The sequence below is a fragment of the Schistocerca cancellata genome, chromosome 4, assembly GCF_023864275.1.
Source record: "Schistocerca cancellata isolate TAMUIC-IGC-003103 chromosome 4, iqSchCanc2.1, whole genome shotgun sequence".
Lineage (NCBI taxonomy): Eukaryota > Metazoa > Arthropoda > Insecta > Orthoptera > Acrididae > Schistocerca > Schistocerca cancellata.
In genome coordinates, this window is record NC_064629.1 from 64,496,616 (window position 1) to 64,521,392 (window position 24,777).

Consider the following 24,777-nt stretch of genomic DNA (forward strand, 5'->3'; position numbering starts at 1 on the left):
CTACTTCCCAACCTGACATATGCCTCCGAGACCTGGACAATGAAAGAAAAAGAGAAAAGCAAAATACAAGATAGTGAGATGAAATTTTTGAAAAAGTAAGTATTGGAGTGACAAAGAGGGGCAGGTTAAGGAATCAGAGGATCAGGGAATAAGAGAAGGAGCAACTATTACGGGATAAGATGGATAGATGAAGACTTGCATGGTATGGACATGTTAAGCAAATGGGGGAGAAGAGCGCACCCACAAAGTTACATGAGAAGAAATGGAAGATAAAATGACCAAGAGACAGGTGGCTGGTAGGAGTGAAGGAATGTGAGCGAAAGAGAGGAGAAGACTGGTCAAGTTGGAGATGGAGAGATGGTGGGAAGACAAAAGACGGTGGAAACGCCTATGTTCCAAACAGACATGGCTAGTGGCTGGAAATTGTAAAAGATGGTGACAGTGTTTAATTCTTATACTTATGGATACTTATCAAACATTACATAAAATGCTGAAAATTATTTATTATCTCCTTTCAAAACTGTTTGAAATGGTTCAGAGTAAATCAGTGTACACAGATGTCCTAACGAACAGTATAGTCTTATGTAAGTTACAAGAAATGCACACTGTGAATCCAATATTTACAGTAAAACTGTCCTCAATTCAAATTTGCTTTGTACACCATACTGATTAATTAGGTATAGTCCTATTGGGGGCACCATGCCCTTGCTTTTGATCCAACTTACCCAGCTAGTTATAGTTGGACCTACAGTTTAACGTGGACTCCGAACCACAGTGCAACTTTGCACTTTTCAGATGGATAACATTTCAAGGTATTATGGAACTTGTTGGGGCAAACCAAAACAAAAACTAACTTACAACTGTACAGGTTTACTCTAAATGACACTGTACCATTTCAATGAACGTGTATTTTTTAAGTTTCTTATTGGGCACCACATTTCACAGGCTTCACTGCTAAATTGTTCTTGAGATACCATGGCCCATAACTTAACACCAGAGACCAAAAGCTTCTTGAAACTGAATTATGTTACGTATTCACAATGAAAGATGACAAAGTAATAGTTCAATACTTTACATAATTTCAAATCATTCAGCCAGAACTTTCCTTATGGTATATGTATTGCTTTTAATTTATTATTAAAACAAAGTTCAACACCTATGTATAACAAAAGCATGTTAAGTTGTTCTATTTCTGGCTAAATAACAACTGGAGTGGAAGTTTTCAGGGTTTCCACATTCCCAGCAATGTTCAGAAACTTGTTCATTTTTTGCAGACAGAGCTTTTTAGGTCTGGACTAGATGAGGTAGTGGATTCAATAATGTGAAAGAACCAAGAATTTTTTACATAAAGAACTCTACTTTAATTTCTGATGTCATTAACTTTCATAAACTTCGTGTTATCTGCACATAAAGCAAACATACTTTAGAACCAAGTTTAAGGAAACCCGCTTCTACAGAATTTAATACATACTGCTTTCGTGCACACAGCTTACATAATATTCAGCCATCAAAATGCGCATGATCAGTGTATGACAAACTAACATCAGAATCTTCTCATGGATAACAATCCTCACAGCTGTATGTCACAACTAAATGGGCACAGCACTGTCAGAAATATTCTTATACGGCATATGATGTGTTTGTCTTAGAATTCAAAACATATGTTTGTATATGGCAAGCTTTAAAATATGTGGTATTGATGCATGTAAAGATAATCCAGTTAAACAATTAAAAACATTAAAGCCTGAAAGCACAATACATTGCACAACCATAAGTTACTAAATGAGGATTCAAGCCAACTAGTAAAGTACTTTCTGAAGATCAATGGTGACAATAATTTAGCTTCATCAAATGATAATTAATTGTCTAATGTTATATGAGCCCATGGAATGAAACATTTGAGTATTTTATACATTACAAGTGACACACCATTTTAAAAATCAAAAAGTGCTCACCACGTTGTTGTAGCAACAAAAATAATATGAATGGTATCTTACATTCATCATTTACAACTGCAATCTACAGGGCACACAGCCACACTGGTAAGCATGGGAGTGTAATACTAAAATGCAGTGAGTTAGTTAAAATAAATAAACAACAAAAATAACAAAACATTACCATCGTGTAATCATCATTTAAAATAATGACTCAGTCAATGCATAAACTTAATACCACACTGACATGCATTTCTGTAAAGATTCTTATTTGCTAATGACCACACTGGCATACTGCGTGCCACTTAATCTATTCACTAACATTAGCAAATTAATACATTGCAGCATGATACTGAAACAGAGAACACTGCAGTAAGGTGTAAATGGCCTTAAAAATTAAAACTGTTAATATCTTCTCACATTCAATATAAAATTACAAAATGAATCTATCTTTTGGTACAATGATAGTGCAGTTCTTTTCCCTAGGTTATCAACTATATCACTCAGATCTCTCACAAGTTCATGGCCTTTAAAAACGGTATGTACAATGATTGTAAAAAGTAAAACACATAGAAAATGTATAGCATCCTAATGTAGAATACTTCACACTCATTAAAAATGTGTAAAATAAGTCACGAAACCAAGGTTTCATTACAAATATCAAACAATACATATGAAACAGGAACAACACATTAACATTTAACAGACTGCACATAGTAAGTCTGTTATATGCAATTCAGTATAATTTGCAATACTGTTTTAGCATGAAAACAACACTGCAAATGTGTACAATTTAAGAAAGAGATCAATATTTTATTCACAGTCCTCTGTTGAAATAAATTAATTAGAAAACAATGCACAAAATTAAGAGTGGAAAATAAGTCAAATGCTGTTACGTATTCGTTGGAATCTGAGGTAATTTTGTTGGATGCAGAGAATGTCTTGAGTGCACTGTACTAGCTCTTTCATCAGACATCTGAACCCTGAGTTTGTTGCTACTCAATCCACCATTTGCAGAAGGATTAGCTTTTGAAGAATTCCTTGATGAAGAAGGAGCTGTCCTTACACTGGTGGTCTGCAAATTTGTCTTGTCAGCTGGTGGTTTCGGTAATTTTCGCCTCAACCAAGCATGACGTAATGCTGCAGAAGGTGTCATTCGTGCATCAGGATCCCACTCCAAACAACGGCGAATAAAGTCCAGAAACAATGGATCGTCACAGCCCCTTAGAGCCCTATGAAGTTCTTTAGACCCCGGAGGGCCCCTCTGTTTTCCCCTTCGTGATACCCCTGGGCTTAAGAGTATTGACCCATCGACTAAGGTTGTGGCATTACAATACCGTGGATAACCTTTAGATGTAATAAAGTTCTTAGCACGTTTCGAGGCATCAAGTAATTTTTGTGGTGGCATGTCAAGGAGTTCTATAATGCAAGCTAGTTGGTCTCCTTCATCTTCACCTGGGAGCAATGGATACCCGGTTAAAAGTTCTGCTAAAATGCAGCCCAAACTCCACATGTCGATAGGCATTCCATATCGGGCACCCAGTATGACCTCTGGGGCACGATAGAATCTTGACTGGATGTATGTGTACACCCTTTGGTTTTCATAACAGCTTGATCCAAAATCAATAACCTGGAACATAAAATACACATCCTGTGTTATACTACAAGATGGAAATGTACAAAACTGATTTTGACACTTTCACTTTCTGAATCAGCAATCACAGGTAAAGCAAAACTTACTGAACTTTAGCAGTGCACAAATCTATCGCATGTGATTTTCAATTCAAGCTTTTATCAAGAAACAGACTCAGACAATTTGAACTTCTCATTCTACATATTGCTACACTTTATTATTATTACCATTATTATTTTAAAGCACTCTTCCATGTACAGAACTGTAGGAAAGAGTAATAAATGACATTCAATTAAAAAAATCTTTTAAAATCTAAGGTTTGGCTTACTCAAGTTTATATTTCCAAGCTACTCAGCAATTTGAGTACCTACCTGATCTTTTCAGAAAGATCAGAAAAAGTTTTTGCAAGTGAAACAGGTTGATAATTATTAATTCCCAAAACCTGTGAATTTAACAACAGTATGTTTCAGTTTGCCTGGAGAAAATACCTCTGGAAAGTGACACCAATCAGACTTGGGAGGGAACTAAATGAGGAGAACAGATTTGTTACATTTTGTTTAGCATGTCATAAGTTTGAATTTTTTTGCTTTTAGGGGCTTTAATGCCATATTTATTTTATGGAGTCTCTCTCTCTCTCTCTCTCTCTCTCTCTCTCTCTCTCTCTCTCTCTCTCTCTCTCACACACACACACACACACACACACACACACACACACACACACACACACACACACACGACAGGGGAGGGAGGGAGGGAGGGGAGTGGAGAGGGAGAGAGAAGAGGAACGGAATTTTATCCTCCTTTCCACAGCCAGAAAAACAATTAACTTAAAAAAGTAGTGACGATGACAATCAGAAAAACAAACAGCAACTTATTAGCATTGGTCCCAGAAAAGCAGTAAAGCCTTCACCTGACATCCCCCCCCCCCCCAAAGATAAAAAAAATGTTCCTACATCAACTCTTGCTTGTTGCAAAATACAGCACCTGAAAAGCTGAAGATCAGTAAACAGCCACACTGTCTGTTCCCAACTAGTTAGTTTACATTAAATGACGCAATGACTCTGCAAATTTTAAGACAAACCCTTTACAAATGCTAGAGACCTGAAGTCAGTAGTAGGAAGAACTTTCAGTCTGGCAGTCAGAGGCAGGGGTTGCACTGATGCTACCATAATTGAACATGCAGTAGCACCAACCAAACCTAATGAGCCTGGGCAATGATAATAGCATGCAAAGAAAGCATGTGAGACAAAGGGCAGAAGAAAAATAGCTGTGATAAATAACATATGAAAGAAGAAATGATTGTGAAAGATCATAAATTAAGCAAGTCAGTGCAGATATTTGCATTGCCTTCACATCTAAGAGAAGTGTCAAGCTATAGCATTAACTCTTTAATATTCAGAAAAATATTTAATTAAGAACATTCACTTGAAGGTATTCTTAGGAAACTGAACTCTTACAAAAAAGTTTATTTCATTTTTCTCTGGTAGAGTCATCTACCATTCATACTGTTAATTTGGCATCCACAATTCTAATTGCATAACATCTGTAAGTCCACTATGAAACTTTTTTCTATTTACGCTAGAATGGCGAGAAAGGAAAATATGTGGCGATATTACACAGTACTTTTATTCATTGAAGTAATTATAAATTGCAGTTCATTAATATAATGTCATTGTCAGAAGAACTTAAGTTTAAAAAATAATACAGTAGCATTTTGTTTAATATCATTATTCAGTAAGTCACTGAACTTTGTGCTGCCATATACAGTTATATCTTCCAGTTTTATGTTCCCTTCTTTGTATTCTTCCACTTCAGCATAAAAAGTAATGGAAGAATGATGTTTTTCTTTTTTTGATATCCAGTTGTAATACAATCCCTATCGCTAGTCAGCCACAAAATGATGGTGATGGAAGGATTATCTTTCAGCATTCTGCTTCTTACAGAAGGACAACAGAAGGACAACAAACACTACAATGTACAAAACAGGGGTGTTGACAAACTTTGTTATTGTTCACGCAACTGAAGTTTTCTACTCCTGCAGCTTCACAGATAGACGAGAGAAGTAAACATATCGTTTGACATAAAATTTCTTTCTTAACACAGAAATGGTTCAATGAGGTGCAGTACAATGTATTCTCCTAATGACTGGTTTACAGGCTATACATTATCAACAATGTACAAAAATGTATTGCAGAAACCACTTTATTTCTACAATACAAAAAATTGAAGACATATTTGTCTGACTTGTAGGATATGTATTAGACCAACACACAGCTAGTTGTGCTAGGGAGTTACTGCTCATTAATGGTTATATTTTCTCCAAGACAATAACAACAAAGGCAGTTTTCAATGAAAACATGTCATCCACTCCCCTACCTCTTCGCTTTTGAACAGGTGAATGAACTTAATCAGCATACAGGCTTATTATTCATTAAAATGGAATGTGAGAAGTTCCTCAAATATTGCAGGCAGGCTGATTTTTCATCAAAACAGAACATGAGGAGTTCTTGAGAACTATCACGACAGTGTGATTCATCAATGTAGGCCCAAAAAGGGCACAATAAAAGATCACACACAGAAGTACCTTTCCTACTAATGATGCTATGAACATACATAATAACAATAATTTGTTTGCCAGCTCTTAAAGCAACACAGTCCATTATTTTTTTCTTTATGTATTTTTCAGCATTTGATGCTGTGAAACAAGTAACACACATGTCTCCAAGTTTATTTTGGGCAACACACAGAACACTGAGTTGGGGCCTAAAATGTGTGCATCTCAGGTAGCTACACTACAGCGCACATTTTCCGACACTGGGTAAGCGTATCACTGCAACCTCACTGTCAGGTTAGTTTAAAAGGGCAGGGGGGGAGGGGGGGACAAAACTGTGAGGTCATTGGCCTCTTGTTCCCAGTAGAATAATTACCCAAGCAAAATAAGAAAACAAAGAAGAAAAACAAAGACGGCATACAGCACAATAAAAGGAGAACGGAAGAACCAGAAGAATGACAGAAGGACAACAAACACTACAATGTACAAAACAGGACAAGAAAACCACACAGTGACGCAAGAAACAGGGAGAAGAGATTAAAAACAAGAAAGCAGACTACCATGGCTGACTGACCACGAGAATAAAAAAGGAGATGCCAGCCACTCTGCAACACATTAAAACCTCCACCCTAAAAGTCCTATGGTGGAGGACACAGAAGGACAAAGGACATGTGCTAAAACTCCGATCAAATATAAAAGCCACCCTCACAAGTAAAATGTAAAACTAAAGCTGCTGTTGAGGCACTGTCGCCCAACACTGAAGGTAGGGTGCTGGGAAAATTAACAGTCTACTGCAAAGCAGCTAAAAGTGGGCAGTCCAGCAATAGGTGGATGACAGTCATTTGGGAGCCAATGCGACACGAACCGCAATTGTGAGCCCAGACCTTGGCTGCTGATGCGGTAGATGAACTGCCGCGGGTGGGAAAAGGAGATGGTAATTCGGATGCTCAGTAGAACTACAAATGTGTGCAATGTAGCTAGCTAGCAGTTGTGCATGCCTAACCTTCAATGGAGGGGCCCCAGCCTCCACCAGGACACTGGTCACCGGACTCGTCCTAAAAGCTCCCATAGCTAGGTGAATGCCACAGTGGTGCACTGTGTCAAGTAAATGCAATGCTGAGGGGGCCGCCAAACCATAAACCAGACTCTCATAGTCAAAGCGGGATTGAACAAGAGCTCTGTAGATCTGCAGCAGCGTACAGCGATCTGCACACAAGTTGGTGTTGCTCAGGCAGCGGAGGGCATTGAGGTGCTGCCAGCAATTCCACTTAAGCTGATGAAGGTGAGGTAGCCAAGTCAATCGGGCATCGAAAACCAGTCCTAAGAACTGACACGTCTCCACTACAGTGATTGGATTGATATTAAGATAAAGTTCAGGTTCCAGATGAACGGTATGATGCTGACAGAAGAGCATGACACAAGACTTTATGGCTGAAAACTGGAAGCTGTGGGCTAGAGACCATGACTGCGCCTTGTGAATGGCTCCCTATATGTGCCACTCAGCAACACCAGTACTGGTGGAACAATACGAAATGCAGAAGTTATCCGCATACAGAGAAGGGGAGACCGATGGCCCTACAGCTGCTGCTAGGCCATTAATGGTCACTAAAAATAGAGATACACTTAATATGGAGCCCTGCGGAATGCCATTCTCCTGAATACGGGGGAAGTATGGAAGGCACCACCTTGCACACGGAAAGTACAGAGTGATAGGAAATTTTGGATAAAAATTGGGAGCGGGCCACGGAGACCCCACTCATATAATGTGGCAAGAATATGATGTCGAAAGCTCGTGTCAAACTTTTCATAGATCAAAAAAGATGGCAACCAGGTGTTGGCATCTGGAAAAGGTTGTTGGGATGGCAGACTCGAGGGAAACCAGATCATCAGTGGTAGAGCGACCCTGGCGGGAACTGCACTGGCATGGAGCCAGTAGGCCACATGACTCCAGGACCCAACCCAACTGCCGACACACCATACGTTCTAGCAGCTTAGAACGTTGGTGAGGCTGATGGGCCAATGGCTATTCACATCAAGCATATTTTTAGCAGGTTTTAGCAATGGAATGATTGTACTCTCACGCCACTGCCATGCAAAGACGTCATTGCACCAGATCCAGTAGAAGATGATGAGGTGGTATCGCTTGTACTCAGGTGAGAGATGTTTAATCATCTAACTGTGGATCCAATCTGGCCCAGGAGCTGTCAGGCAATGTGCAAGCATGCTGACGAGCACCCACTCTGTAAAGGGGGCGTTACAGGGTTCACTATGGTGCGTAGTGAATAAGAGGACTTTCCTTTCCATCCGTTGTTTGAATCGCATCTGTGTCGGTAGAGAGCACGCCATTGATGTTAATGCCAGGGACACCTGTTGGGTTCTGGTACCCAGAAAGATGCCTGATCTTTGTCCAGACTTGGGAAGGTGACGTATGGCACGCAATGGTCGACACGTATATCTCCCAACATACGGTTTCCGTTGTTTTATAAGCAGGTGAACCCATGTGGGGGGAGATTCAACGGTGACAGCAGAGGTGAAGGCTACCCAGTCTGCGTTGTTTAAAGCCCATCTGGGTAGGCGTCCGTGAGCATAATGCCGGGGGGAGTGACAGGAAGATGGGGAAGTGGTCACTACCACACAGGTCGTCATGTGCTTCCCAGTGTATAGATGGGAGAAGTCCTGGGCTTCAAATTGATAAATCAATTGCCGAGTAATTACCATGAGCCACACTGAAATTTGTGGCAGCCCCAGAATTTAATTGGCAGAGGTCAAGTTTGGACAGTAAATTTTCGACATCTCTGCCACGGCCAGTAAGCATGGTGCTACCCCACAAGGGGTTATGGATGTTAAAATCTCCGAAAAGTAGGAAAGGTTTAGGGAGTTGATCTATCAGTGCAGCCAATACATTCAGGGGTACCCCACCATCTGGAGGGAGATATACGTTGCAGACAATTATTTCCTGCATCATCTGTATCCCGACAACCACAGCTTCAAGAGGGGTTTGAAGAGGAACAGGATCACTACATACAGAGTTCAGGATAAACGCAAACTCCACCTGACACACTATTATATTCGCTACAGTTCTTGTAATATCCCCTGTAGCCGCAAAGGGCAGGGGTCCAAATTGCCGGGAACCAAGTTTCCTGGAGGGCAATGCAGAAAGCAGGAGTAAAGCTTAACAGTTGCCATGGCTCAGCCAGGTGGTCGAAATAACCGCCGCAATTCCACTGGAGGATGATGTGATCGTGAGACTGAGGCAATTTACGCCTCAGGGTCACCCGCTGCCACCTACTTATTCCGTGAACAGGCTGTATCCATTGTGTCTGAGGGTCTGGCGAGACCAAGGTCCTCAGCAGATGCCAAAATCTTCACCTTATCCTCAGACGCAGAGCTTGTAGGCAGTGGTGGTGTGGCTGCCACCGCAATTCCCTTGGTTTTGGGGGTCTTCTTTCTGGATTTCTCTCGCTGATCCTTGGGTTTCTCTGGCTAAGAGGGCATCACTGATTCTACCTCCGGGATGGAGGATGATCGTGAAGCCCTATGACCAGCTGCTTTTGGGCACTTCAGCAACTGGTGGGTGTCATCTTTCCCACTAGTAGAAACCTGGGAAGGGAGTGACCTAAAGGACCCCTTCCTAGCAAGAGGAGCCGAAGAAGACTTACACTTCTTCGGCTGAGAAGTGGGGACTGGTGTCCCTGATGGTTGGGGGGACAGTGCTCCCGAGGTAGGGAGCAACAGGGAGGGAAGTTCCCCCCACCATCAAGCGGTCAGGTGTAGTGTAATCTTCCGGCTCTGAGAGCCGACTGGAACTCGAGAAGCTGATGGGGCTACAACAGTTCTGGTAGCGGCGGCATAAGAGGAGGTCACAGCCACAGGACGTAGGCACTCAAATTTCCTTTTAGCCTCAGTGTAAGTCAGTTGGTCCAGGTTCTTTTATTCCATGATTTTCCTTTCTCACTATAAAATCCTGCAGTCTGGTGAGCAAGGGGAATGATGGGAGGTGGGGCACGCGGAGCGTTGGGACGGGATGGACGTTCACAATCTCGATATGTGATGCTGGAAGTACAGTGGGAAGACATATGGCCGGACTTCCAGCACTTAAAGCACCGCATTGGGAGAGATATATATAACTTGAAATCACAGAGGTAGACGGTCACCTTGACCTTCTTGGGTAATGTGTCCCCTCAAAGGCCAAGATGAAGGCACCGGTGGCAACCTGATTATCCCTAGAACTCCTATGGACACGCAGGATGAAATGAACTCCTTGTCGCTCTAAGTTGACATGCAGCTCATCGTTGGACTGCAAAAGAAGGTCCCTGTAGAATATAATACCCTGGACCATATTTAAGCTCTTGTGAAGTATTATGGTAATGGAAACATCCTCTAGCTTGTCACAAGTGAATAATGCCTGCAACTGAGCAGAGGATGCTGTTTTTATCAAGACTGACCTTGACTGCATTTTGGACAAGCACTCCATCTCACCAAACTCGTCCTCTAAATGCTCTACAAAAAACTGAGGCTTTGAGACAAAGGAGTCCCCATCAGCTCCCTTACATACAAGGTACCAGGGCGAATAAAGTTCGCTGCCATCCTTAGCCTGGCATTCCTCCCATGGGGTGGCCAAGGAGGGGAATGATTTAGGATCATACTTCCTTGCATTGTACTGAGACTTGGAATGCTTAGAGACTGCTAGCATTTGATCACCAGCAAGTGATAACATGGTATGCTTCATCACGCGTCATCTGCCCTGATGACACCCAGTCCGACCAGGGGCCCTCCCCACGGGCGCCACCCAGCCACAGCAAAGGCCATCTGGCAGGATGGCCATTGCTAGGAGTCCCAATGCCCCAGGGTGATGGGCATCTACTCCTTGGCATACATGGGGAGTTAACGGTGCAGGATCAGACAGCTACCGTGCTGGATATAAGGTGCAACCAAGCAAACGGGTCCATTATCATTGTCAATAGTGTTTACATACCAAAAAATGTGAAAGGATTTTTAAAAAATTAGACCAGGTGTCTATTGACCCCTTCCACTATTTTAGTGTTAAGCAATTTCTTAATTTCAGTTCTAATAATGCTGCAGAAAAAAATGAAAATATTAAACTGTAAACACACATTGTGAAGTCATGGATAGCAATTACTGAAAATCTGGAAAGTTTTATATAATATTTACAATTTTTCTTCATTTACATTTATTCACGGCTTTCAGACGGTCCATTGTGCTATATTCAGTTCTAAAACTGTCTCTTTTTTTTTATCTGATTAAGATCCAAGTTTTCTCTTTGGGCAAAAGATTTGGTATAAAGGACACCCGTAACTGAGAGACATGATTAATTAATTTAAAAACACTGACTTCAGTTGTACTGATTTATTCAATCCACAACTATTTTCAGGATGTTGAAATCCAATCTTAACGTGATTTGGGACCATTGCACTGACTGGCCAGACTGCACATTATGCGTGACCAAATACAATAATTTTATACATCTGAAGATGGGAGTTTAACATTCCAAAAACGGTTGTGTATAGAAAAAAATCATCAGTACTACTGAAGTGTATCTCTTTAAATTAATGAATCATTTCTCTATGTGGTTGGTGATTATTTATTTATTTATTTTTATTTGTACATTACAAAGAGGAAGCCGACAGTTGTGTAGTACTTATGTATTGTTTTAATCCTCTGTTGTGAAGTACAACAATTGTAACATTGTTCCCAGCTGAAATATCTTTCTCAGGGAGGGGGGGGGGGGGGGGGGAATTAAGGAGTCTTCCTGTAACAATCCCTCCAGCTTTAATAATGTCTTCTGAACTCCATCTCGAGGCGCAATTCCCTTCATCATATCCTGAATGGCTTTATACATCTCATCTGGCATTATTCACGGAATGTGTGTACTTTCATTACTACCTCTGTCCAGTTTTCACTCTGTCATTAGTTACTGTGCTGTCTACTATTGTTAGGAAAAGGTTGTCTACATTACAGGTTGCTTTTTTGTTTTCTTCATACTATTGCTGCTTTTGATTACATCTGCATTATTTAGATTTTGTAAATTTGCATCTACACTCTACAAGCCACTTTATGGTGTTTGGCAGAGAGTACCTTTATTACTACTATCATTTTCCTCTCCTTTACCTGTTTTGTTAGTGAACAGTGCACGGGAAGGATGACTGTTGGTTTTCATTTTATCTTAGTGCTTCCACCCCACTTCTATTTCATACAGTGTATTGTACCTTGTTACTATCATCACTTGCTTTAAACTCTCACCATCGCAAATAGTTACCTTAATCTGTTGGAAGATTTTCTTTCCTTTTGCCTTCTTCATACATGCAACACCTTTTGCTGCTGTGTAAATACTATTACTGAATAATTGTCCTTTTTGTCTGTGCCTGTTTAATCTTCACTTTCTACATTGTGTGTCAATATCCTATGTTACACTATAATGTCTTGACAGTTATTTTTAACATAGTCAACAGTAATCGACCTCAGAACTCTGTTTCGCCTCTTGATATTATTTAAGATGCTTAGTGCAAATACTTACTTCTCTCACTGACAACATGAATACTATATCACACAACAGACACACACATTACAGTTAAACCTTAAACACAAACTCCTTCATACTTTGTGAAGGTATGGTGTCACTGTGTGTTTATAAATCAAATGGCAAGAATTAAGCAGGACACACCCTTTAGAAAGACAGACAATATGGTAACATCTCATTAAAGGTGAGGTAATTTGAGACTGAGCACAAGCTCAGATTTGGGAAGAAAATGTCAACACCTTCACATAAAGTTATTTACGACAATCACAGAAAACTGAAATCTAGGTGGTCAGTAAGGGGTTTGAAAAAATTAATCCTTAACACTAGGTCAGTGCTTCAACCACTTAACTGAGGCTGTTAATGCAAATGAAACTTCTAGTCAAGTAAAGATGCATCACAAAGGTGAATGTAAAGCAAAATGACCATCAGCACTCTAATCTCTCGTTTGGAATTATTACCACCATTTACTGACAGAATAGGGCAGTCAAACATTGCAGCTTCTTCATTTTCTTAATGAATTATGGGAAATGAATCCGAAAGATCTCAGGTGCTTCTACCAGTGATAAGTTTAGCCCACATTCTCTCCAAGTACACAGAGATCAGTCCCAAAATGTATTAATGACAGATTTCCAGACGTATAAACTCACTACGTGCAGGACTGCCAGACTTTAACAGAAACACTTATTACTACATGCTTGTATTGGAGCTTCCACAAGTAAGTTATAACATTTGCTGGATAGTTTATTAAATGAATAATTGGGAAATTTTAGTATGGATCAAATGATTTGGAGTACAGACAATGTTTTCAACAAAACTGTTAACACTGAAAGTCTGCCGATATCAGAAATACACATCTAAACAACTGGGAAGTGGTACTGTTGCAGACTTAGAAACTGCTGAGAACAAGCAACACGAGAAAAAAAAAGGGAGGAGAAAAATGATATGAGTATATTGTAATGTACCTTTATCTTATAATTCACAAATCCTCCACTGATCATTTGCAACCTATCACAATGGAGTGAAACATATCACTTTAAAGACTATCAACAAAACTCTCTTTTCTGCTCAGATAGAAGCAAGCCATTTATATATGAATGTGCAGAATTGTGAAAAACACTTTTTCTTAAAAAGGGGTATGTAAGACTCTTACACTTCTAAATAAATTCTGTCAAACATTCAGCTTGCTTTTGAAATTTAAATTGTTATCTGTAGAGTATTGGGAAAGTAAATAAAAATCTGTCACCATGATACTAGTCCTTTTTTCGAGCCAAAGTAAACATTACGGAAAGAGTCTGTGTCTAGCATTTTAACTAATAACATTATTAATGCTTCTGAAATGCAGTGATTATTTATAGCCAGTTTTATTAACATGTTGTATATAACAAAAGTTTGACACAAAATGTAACTATTAAACTTAAATAAAATGTCTTATTCTTTAAAAATATTTCTTCAAAGTGACCAAGGATAAAAACAGTGTACTAATACTATGGCACACACTGGCACATCAAAACCTTTTGAGGTACAGATAAGCTGGCCCTGACTATTATTAGTAAATATGATTTAATGATAAGTCCCATTTAACATTGGTGTGGTAATGACTTATTTTTGAGATTATTATTTCCCAATTACTCTGTTGTGAAATGTTTACTACAGCAAGGACCCTCAAACTGAACCTTCCAGAAACTCAACAATAAGTGTCTCCCCAGACAGAACATTTATCCCTTCACCCCCCTCCCTTCAGTAGTTTAACTACTCAGTACATCAGTGGGTTATTTTTTTGTCAGACACAATTTGAACCAGTTTTCTCTTAGATCATTAATTAAATAAAACTTCAGTCTTTTTAAGTGTGTTGTCATTTACATGGCCAAATGCCTCAAATTAAATACCAGGTGTCACTGTCTTAATTAATCCTTTTTAATATTTGATGCATTACTACATCAACAGCAGTCTACTTAGCATAAAGGAATTCAAGACAGGCATACTTTAATTTCTCTTGAAAAGTGCTCTGGACTAATGCAGTAATGCACATTTCATTTGACACATTTCTTGTACGAGAACTACTACTGAGAAATATAGATTGTATGTGCAATCAAAAGGATACAAAAGTCAGTTTTTAAGAGAACTTTTAAAACTGAATTTCAGTAACAATAATGAGCAAGATTTCTAGTTGCATTAATCTTTCTGAAACTTTTGCAACATACTGTTTTTTTTTATCTTCTCTGCACCTTTTCTACTGCACTTAAGGTATTAATTAATTAATAAGAGCATCTGTTACTTGCACTCTCTATCAGCTTAACAGTAATGTCTTTATGAGACTGTTGACTTCTTCTTCTTCTTCTTCTTCTTCTCTTCTTCTTCTTCTTTTTAAATTGGTTTGGTCCACTAAGGACCACATGAAATAACTTACACCTTCTTTCTTTCTTTCCAATAGTTTTTCATTTTCTCACAAGTTTTTCTCTTCTTTCTTCTGTCCATACTGCATCTGTCTATCTTTGTTTTCTCCTGGAAGCCCTAGAAACATTTTATTTTTTCTTTGAACTTTTCTCTTTCTTCTATTTCTTCCTCCACTATTTCCATTTCTACCAAGTCTGCTTTAAATTCTTTGATATGTATCATTGGTGTTTTTCAGCTTCTTTCAAAAAAGTTCTCTCTCTTTATCTAGTTGTGCCAAGTGCCCACAGAATACAACTCTTCTCTTCCTCATTCTGTCTGATTCTGGTTTTCATAAATTTATTACTTCTTAATTTCCATTTCTCATTCTCATGTCTTGGTCCCAACATTTTCCTCATTATTTTTCTTTCCTTCTATTGCATTCACCTAATTGCTTAGTTGTATTTAATAAAAGGCATTCTGGTTTAATGACAGTGCTGTAGTGTAACGAGTTTTGCATTTATCAAACAGATCACACAGATCTTTTGTTAGTGGAAATGCCACCCCCATTTTCCTTGCCTCTGCTAAGCTAACTCCAAAGCATTTGGTATTATTATTTCAACTAGATATTTAAATTTTGCACACTTTTATTACTATTTTTGGATATTTTGGAGTAATTCTTTTTACAATGAACAACAATAACAGAAAGAATTATTAATTATTCTTACTATTATATAAAGTCATATTTCCTTTTAAAATACACCTCAATTCCTGTACGGAGTCACTAAACAGTGATACTTTTTAATTCTGCTTCTAAGTGGAAGAAACTTACTGTGAAATAATGAAAAATCTCTTAAGAAATTAAGTAAATTTAATACTATTCATCTTTTTCATAATGAACTTCTTTCCTATGTATCTCTTGCACATAGTTTGGTTCTGGTGTCATCAATTAGTACCACTGGTTTCACACATCAGCAATGAATCAAATAATGCATTTATGAAGGAAATACCTCTAATGAGCAAGTGCAGGAAAGCTATATCATAAATATGAAAAAAAATGCTTCAGATATGATTCCTAACCCACAAAGAAAATTTTGGAACTCGTTTCCACTAAATCAACAGTTGAACATGAGTAAAAAAACAAAGAAACATCCTGGACTAAAACAAGCTTATGGAGTGATAATGTGAATTAACTATTTAAACATCCCTATTTAAATTGCCAGGTGTAGGACTGTTTTTGGTAACCAAATCTAAACACAGACATCTGTTTAACTGACAGTGACTATGATAGCTACAATACATACAGCTTTGGGTCTCTAAATGTAAAGTGTGCAAAACAACTCATACACAAAAACATGTTAGCCACAATGGTTGTCCACATTCATCAAGGGGTTGTAGAAGGAAATATATCTTTGGATACAACAAAATCTAATTGAGAAGCATTCTTACAGTTTAAGTGAATAAGTTAGGCCTAACTTAAAATAATATTAGCCGTTCGTAAAATTGTTGAGTATATTTTTAATCTGAAAAGTGGTCTACTATTTTTACTGTGTGTTTCTTTACACCAAGTGTCTGCAGTTTACTGTTTTCTCAGTTGCAGGTGCAGTTGCAAATAAACTAGTATTTATGAATGAAGTATGGCAGTTCTAGCAGGAGTTTGCGTGTTTATGTTTGAAACTGTTAGGGGAATAAATTTCTCATGTAGCAGTATGATAACTTGTATTTGTTGTCTCTAGATATGTGGGGCATGATTATTTCTTTTATAATGGGAATACCAATTCAGGTGGGCCAGAACTTTCACTTGGGAGGAGCAGAGTTTCAAACCACCACCCAGTCATCCAAAATTGATTTTTGTGGTAATTCAAAGTGGTTATAAAGGAGCAGGGTTTCAAACCACCATCCAGTCATGCAAACTTGGTTTCTGTGGTAACTCACAGTGGCTATAACATGTCTGACGAGATGATTCCATTGAAAAGACAATGGTCAAGTTCCTATCGCATCTTTGCCCAACACAATCTAAGTCTGGATATACTGCATGTGTGTGTAAACATATCCAATGTCTTTGACGTATCTTCAAACATTTGCCTATATTAAACTGGTTAACCACCATCAGGTGGTGGTGGAAGGAGGGGTTAACTACTATAATCAGACAGACTTCTGTAAGAAGTGAAGGGAAAAAAGTAAAAAAGAATTAATACTTGCATACTAAACTTTTAGTGATTAACAGAAATGTAGACATCATTTTCATTGCTGATGATACAACTTTAATTAAAATGATATAAAGAAAAATAACTGAGTAAAGTGCTACTGTATCCGGACACCGATCTGCACAAAGGAACACACACTGAATTGCACGGATAAGTGACGTAGAGCACAAAAATATCAATCTAATGAGACTCAAACTGTGTACAATACAACTGTGAGGCAGATAAGAATTTATTATATTTTTATTTCTTCATTTTTTGAGCATGTCATGCAGTTATGTTGACTCAATCATCTCTACTTTCTTCTTGAGAAATTTACATTTAACTTCTTACTATTAGGCTCCGATTAAAACTGACTTATTTGGCATTTGTCTTGAGGCACTTAAGTGCTGCCACAGCCAGTGTCAATCTCTGTCAAGGCTCACCCAACAGGACCGAAACATGATTTACCTCACTGTAACAAGCGACAGTTAAACAGTCTGTTGACAGTGTTCAATACAGGATTACATGTGTACACTGCTCTACTCAAACACTGCAAGTGAACTGATGCTTTGTTGTGATGCACTGCCTATAGCTGACTCTTAACGTGTGATGTCAAGACCTCTGACTGTAGGAACTAAGTTCCAAGGCACATATTGTCAATTAGGAAGTTATTTTAATCAGATTATGTTAGTATTTAAGAAGAAACTTTTTATATGCCTAATTAAACATATTACTGTTTAGAATGGCTTTAATTAATAAAAGCACAACATAATAATTTTAAGGAAGGAAGATTGGGTTTAAAATTTCTTCAATGGTGGTAAGTTCTGATAAGACAACGAAGAAGGAAACTAAGAATATCCTTTTCAAAGAAACCTAAATCTAGACGGTTGGATGAAGATTTGAGATCCCCACCATTTCATAAGCACTGCCAGCCTTCATCGCTTAGTTGTAAGACATTAATAATTAAACTTTGTCTAGAGCTAGACTACTCAGTTAAAGTTTACTTTGTGACTGGGCAGTGTTGCCAGTATGCAGCAAGCCAGCCATGCTTCACAAAGTGCTGTGCGTACCTACAAAACAGTAAACACAGCGAACACGTGACACTCGAGTAACAAATACGATTGGATGGTGAGTGGCACCCACCACTTAACTCGCTGAAACGTCGATCACACAACAATTTTTGGTGTATAAGACAGTATTTTCTCTGGAATTATTGCTACAGTGTAGATAAATGTTGCTGTAACTTCCTGTCAGAATAACTATATACCAGACCATGCTTAACATGAATCATTCGTTAACTATTGCAGAAATTAGCCTGGCTTCGAGTCTTGGACCCCACACAGTATTATTTTATTTTATTTTATTTACATGTCAAGTTCCATAGGACCAAATTGAGAAGCAAATCTCCAAGGTCCATTGAACGTGCCAGTACATGAAATTACAACATAAAAGTAATAACAGATAAAAATAAAATGTTTATGAATTCAAAAAAAGTCTATCCATAAGTTTGAGTAAACACAATCAACAATAAACCATTAAACAGCTTAATTTTTCAAGGACCTCAACAGAATAGAAGGAGTGAGCCATGAGGAAACACTTCAGTTTCAATTTGAAAGTGCGTGGATTACTGCTAAGACGTTTTAATTTGAGAGGTAGCTTATTGAAAATGGAGGCAGCAGTATACTGCACACCTTTCTGCACAAGAGTTAAGGAAGTCCAATCCAAATGCAGGTTTGATTTCTGCTGAGTATTAACTGACACACACACACACACACACACACACACACACACACACACACACACACACACACACACTTATTGCCTGAACGGCCTGTTTCTGAGCCGAAAATATCCTTTCAGAATAGAGTTACCCCAAAATTTAATGCCATATGACATAAGTGAATGAAAATAAGGAAAATAGACTAATTTTCGTGTCGAACAATCACTCGCTTCAGATATCGTTCGAATAGTAAAAATGGCAGCATTAAGTCTTTGAACAAGATTCTGAACATGGGCTTTTCGCAGCAATTTGCTATCTATCTGAACACTTAGAAATTTGAACTGTTCAGTTTCACTAATCATGTGAAAGGAAAATGTCAGGTTTTGTTGAATTGTGTGTTAGAAACTGTAAAAACTGAGGCTTACTGTAATTCAGTGTTTAGTTTACTTTCTACATGCCATGAAGTTATGTCATGAACTGCACTATTTGAAACTGAACCAATGTTGCACACAACATCCTTTACTACCAAGTTAGTGTCATCAGCAAACAGAAATATTTTAGAGTTACCAGCAATGCTAGAGGGCATATCATTTATATCAACAAGGAACAGAAGTGCCCCCAACAGTGATCCCTGGGGCACCCCCCACTTGACCGTACTCCACTCAGACCCCACATCACAGCCAGTCTCAACACTGTGAATAATGACCTTTTGCTGTCTGTTGCTAAAGTAAGAGGTGAACCAATTGTGAGCTACTCCCCGTATTCTGTAATGGTCTAACTTCTGGAGCAATATTTCGTGATCAACATGCCTTAGTTAAATCAAGAAATATGCCTAGCATTCAAAACCTTTTGTTTAGTATGTCATACAGAAAAGAGAATATAGCATTTTAGTGGTCAAACGACTTCTAAAGCCTAACTGTACATTTGATAGCAAATCGTGTGATATAAAATGATCACTTATCTTTACATACACAGCCTTTTTCATAACAGAATTTCACAACCGTGTGCACATTATTGCAGAGAAAAAGATTCATCCCAGAAATAGTCATGTCTTAAGTCCAAGATCTCTGTCCAATTAACAGTGACATATGGATTCAGTTTTTAACACAGTGAACAGGCTGGAGACTTTTGGAGGAGAAAGAGTACTGTTAGAATATGAGGTATGAGTGGAGTACCACCAAAGTTGTATGTACAGGGAGCAATGAACATGCAGTAATACTCTTGCAAAAGTCACTCTGATAAACCATATAAAGTCTTTTGGATCAAGAGGAATATTCAAAACTTTGTAATCAGCTTTAACCAGTGATTTAATGTTAAAGACTTTGTTTTGGTCACCATGATGTTTTAGGAAATCCTGCAGCTGTATCATTCATGATTTAAATAACAAAAAATCACACCAGTTTCTTATTTTTCAAGTTTAACCAATTACAAATATATTTTTTGTGATGTCTGCATGTGTGATTTCTTTGCCCCTCTTACTCTGTTGCCTTTATGAAGTTATATTACAATCAGAAAACCAAAACAATGAATCTTGGAATGTTTTTATATGCTAAAGGTAGAGAAAAAGACACAAAAATCTCTTTTTTGCTTGTTTCTCTCTAACATTAGAGTTTAGAAAACATCCTGATATTCATTTTTTTTTATTTTCTGATTGTAGTATAACTTCAAAATGACAACAGTGCAAGAGGGGGCAATAAACCACACATAAAGACACCATAAAAAATATATTTGCAAACAGATGAATTTGAAAATAAGAATACATTCTCAAAACATATTGTGCTAATCATGAAAAAATACGTAACTGGTGTACTTATTCATTATTTAAACCATGAATGTTAAGGATACAGTGACATAACCTTTGGTGTGTATTGTTAGAGTTTGGTTATTATGGGTATCAACTATCCTTTTTATAATATTGACATTCTTCTTTATCCAGTCATTTATAGAAATTTACATACTATCTTTCATTCATGTTAACCTTAAAAAGTGGAAAAATATTTCATAGACAAATGTACCTTATTGACAACAGAAACCTTTCTTCCTTTTCTCTGGATGTGCAGAGGCATTTGAAATAGACATGTAAAGTAGATTCTTTCTAGAACATCCATGTTTCTAAACAATAAAATGGAAATGGTAACAACCAAGCTCTACAAACACGCTATACATTCAGATAATAAGACCTACAGTGATACCAGCAAAGGGCAAGTCAGAAACTACCATGTTTTATTACTTTTTTTATAGCAGATATTCTGAAAGCAATACCCTCCTCAAATCAAACTAATGGGTCATGTATTACATTGCTATAATTACTTCACAAGGGCATTAGATTTTTGTAAGCATACCCTATACATTAGTGGTTGTTATACTTACTTAACATGCATGTGGTAACTTGTTATAAACACACAATACATCCTTATTATTGTCCTCAGCTATTGATACACCTTAAGAATGATGAAAGGAATTAGAAAAGAACATTTTGAAAAAACCTTCCCATCATTCAAGTTATATGATAGTGGAGTGCGTACAGGCTCCACCAAAGTATCTCTGATGCAAATGTCTCTAGTTACCACTCAACCTAAAGTAACCCACCAAAGGATTAATGTGGATAGTGTCCTCACCTCTAAATCTTAGTTGTGGTGACAAACAAATTAGTAGCATTTGGTTGAATCAACTGATACTAGACATCAGCTTTGATTGTGAGCTAACAAAGTTATATGGTGTGATTTAATACGTGCACAAACACGATGGTACAGAACACTGACAATATTTATTGGGCTTCTATATTATTTTTTGGAATGTAGGTTGTGATTTCAGATTTTTATTTAGTGTAACCCAAGGTCTAGGTTAGGATGGAAGATGGTAGTTTGGGTGTGAGAATAATTATAGTTTTTCTTATGAAATGTATTTTACGCACTTTGGATTTTGATATCCATCATACCAATTTCATTATGGGTCAATGTAGATTGGTGGTATACAAAAGTTTAATATTTCAATGTGTGGTAATTGGACTGAGAGTTGGCAAAGCCAGCTAAAGTAAATAAGAAATAAAAGCTGAGGTAAGAGTCCAATCTGTAGCATAGCTCAATGTCCGTATTAAACATACTTTTCTCTGTAAATAACTATAGCTGTAGTATAAAGTCAGAAAAGCTGTATTACATAACTGACAATTCTCCGAGTATTATTCCGGTGCATCTTATATCTCAAAGCAATTTTTGAACACATTTCCTACTTCTCAATCACACTTGAGGATCAGTAACAAACCTGTCAGTATTCTGATTGAAAGAACCTCACTGTTGATACAATTAATTTAGTTGTGTGACACATGTAATCAATAATAGGGCAGAAGTCTATTTCAACTCCTCACAAATACAAGCCCAAAAACATTGCCTACAGGGAACTGTGCTTTGAAAAATAATTATTACTTTTCTGCTATATAGAATACAAAAACTGACTAAAAAAAATAATAAAAAAAAAAAAATTGGCACTTGCATATATCAATTTTACCAACAGCCTTCCATATTTTGAATATAATGTCTTCTATAACTGTTACACTGGGCTGTTAGTGCAGCTGGCATTGTGAGTAAAGCTGCATACAATCTTAAGTAGTAAACTGCAGTGCATATTAGGCATAATCCCACTGGAGAAGGGGGGGGGGATGTGCTCTTTGTTTCCACCGCCTTTTCCAGCAAGTTGTAGGGGAACCAACAGTATATCATCAATTTCAAACTACATTGCATATTGTCATTTTTTACATTAACAAATCACTGCTAGAAGATATGAAGTGATTAATAACAAATAATCCTGATACTGACTGGGCCTATGTATAAAATCTCAGACGGTCTGATTTGTTGTTTAGCACTTCCCCACACAACAATAATAACCTCTAAACATGCAAGATTAAACATATCTACAGAATATATTTTGCATCTCTGGAATGATAATCTATTACACAGTGATCATAAGCAAAATAAATTTAAAAAACTTATGCAGGATGCCTTCCACTGTTGTCAGAACAAAGAATTCATTGATCTATGATTTAATAATAACATAAAAATGGTGAAAACACACGAACTGTTTAACAGTGGAAGTAAAACAGGAAGGGAACTAATTATTGAACACTTCTAGTTCTGCAGGATGTAAGAAAACAAAGTAGCACAAAAGACTGAATACACCATTTGAACTTCTCTTACCTTTATTCCACTCCTGCCCTGCTGTTTCAGCAAGATGTTCTCGGGCTTCATGTCACAATGAATAATTTTGTTTTTATGCAACGCATCTAAACACTGCAACAGTGAATGTGAGAACTTGCGCACTAGCTGTAAACTAAATCCTTGAAATTTATTTTTCTTTATCAATTCATAAAGATTGATCGAAAGCAGTTCAAATGTTATGCACATGTGATTTCGGAATGTAAAGCTGTCAAACATATGAATAATATTCATAGTATTGTCTTTGTCCTGTTTGCGCAAATGTTGCAGAATACGAATTTCTTCATGCGCTTGTCTGTAGAACCTCTTTTCGTTGCGAACCATCTTCAGTGCAACATGTTCGTGATTTTTATGATCATATGCTTTCACAACTTGCCCAAAGCTTCCTTTTCCAATTACTTTTAACACTTCATAACGATAGGCTACATGATCATGCGGTACATGTATGTATGAACCTTGTTCGTTATCATAACTATTGTTATTTGGCGAGCCTATAATACCTGGCCTTTTTTTGGCATTTGCACCAATAAAATAAATACGTGGATAGTTGAATACTTCAATGTGTTCATAGGGGGTCAGTTTGTTCATATATGTGGCCATAACTTGGTCGGGCGTAACCACCATACTCTTAGGTTTACAAGAACCATTTTTGTTTTGTGATGCTGTTGCTGTAGAAGTTGCACTTGTTGACGTTGCGTCGTTTGATGGGGAATTAATTGATACTGATGATAATGTTTGGACCCCGCCATTTACCTGCGTCGCTTGCCCATTAACTGACTGAGGTGTTGGTATGGGCGTTAAAATCGAATCTTCCAAGTAGGATTGGTTAGCTTTCAAAGGTGGTAGCTGAGTAGTACTATCTGATAACTGAGTTATGTGCGTTTCGTTGGGAGTACTAGAAGGGGCACCATTTATATTAGCTAATAATGACCTCGTGCGCGACAAAGGCATGACGAACGCTGAGGTTTGAATAGCGAGCGCTATACTAGACATTCCCCATCTAATAATGAATACTTTTGCTCTTAATACTTAACCATCACAATCGGCACTCTCCAAACAAAAACGTCGTGTGAAACACGTTCATCTCCGCCATTTAAAAATAAAGTGGTACTTCAGAAATGCTGCAGTAAATCCTTTGATAACTGGACATGTCGCAATTACACATCTCACTCAGAAAATAGAAATAATTAACTTCCGAAACCAACACTGCACTGAGAAACCACAACGCAACTTCAATAAGGCAATCAGTACAAATGATTGTGTTGCTACCAAAGATTCTATTCTGTCAGCAGGACACAACATCTGTGTTATGACGACGATCTAAAGTTGTCGTTGACCGCTAATTTAAATGGACGATGTACGTAAGAAAGCTATTTTGTCCGCGTAATAATCATACGAGGTAAAACAGAGGGCACTGAGACAGCTGAATGACACACATAATTTTGTGAGCTGCTGCATTGTTGACACTCTGCCGTACGCTAAAAGGTTGATTCACATTTGACGGCACGCAACTACAAAAATTCCACAAGGCATTTCAAATAGCGAGAGTCACAAAATCTGTTCTATGTCGACTTGAATGCTTTTCTTCCACGGTTGTCATACCACGAAAGAGACCATATATCTGAAAGATAAATAAA

The 24,777-nt window shown here is 37.8% G+C and overlaps 1 protein-coding gene across 1 annotated transcript; it reads right to left on the bottom strand.

The window, feature by feature from the left end:
* Positions 1-483: 483 nt before the first annotated feature.
* Positions 484-24,456, bottom strand: LOC126183682 (dual specificity tyrosine-phosphorylation-regulated kinase 2). Its single transcript, XM_049925858.1, has 2 exons — positions 23,123-24,456; positions 484-3,564 (listed from the first exon to the last, which is right to left on the bottom strand). The coding sequence occupies exons 1-2, from the start codon at positions 24,131-24,133 to the stop codon at positions 2,827-2,829; spliced, it is 1,749 nt and encodes a 582-aa protein (XP_049781815.1). The 5' UTR covers positions 24,134-24,456; the 3' UTR covers positions 484-2,826.
* Between the last annotated feature and the right edge of the window lie 321 nt (positions 24,457-24,777).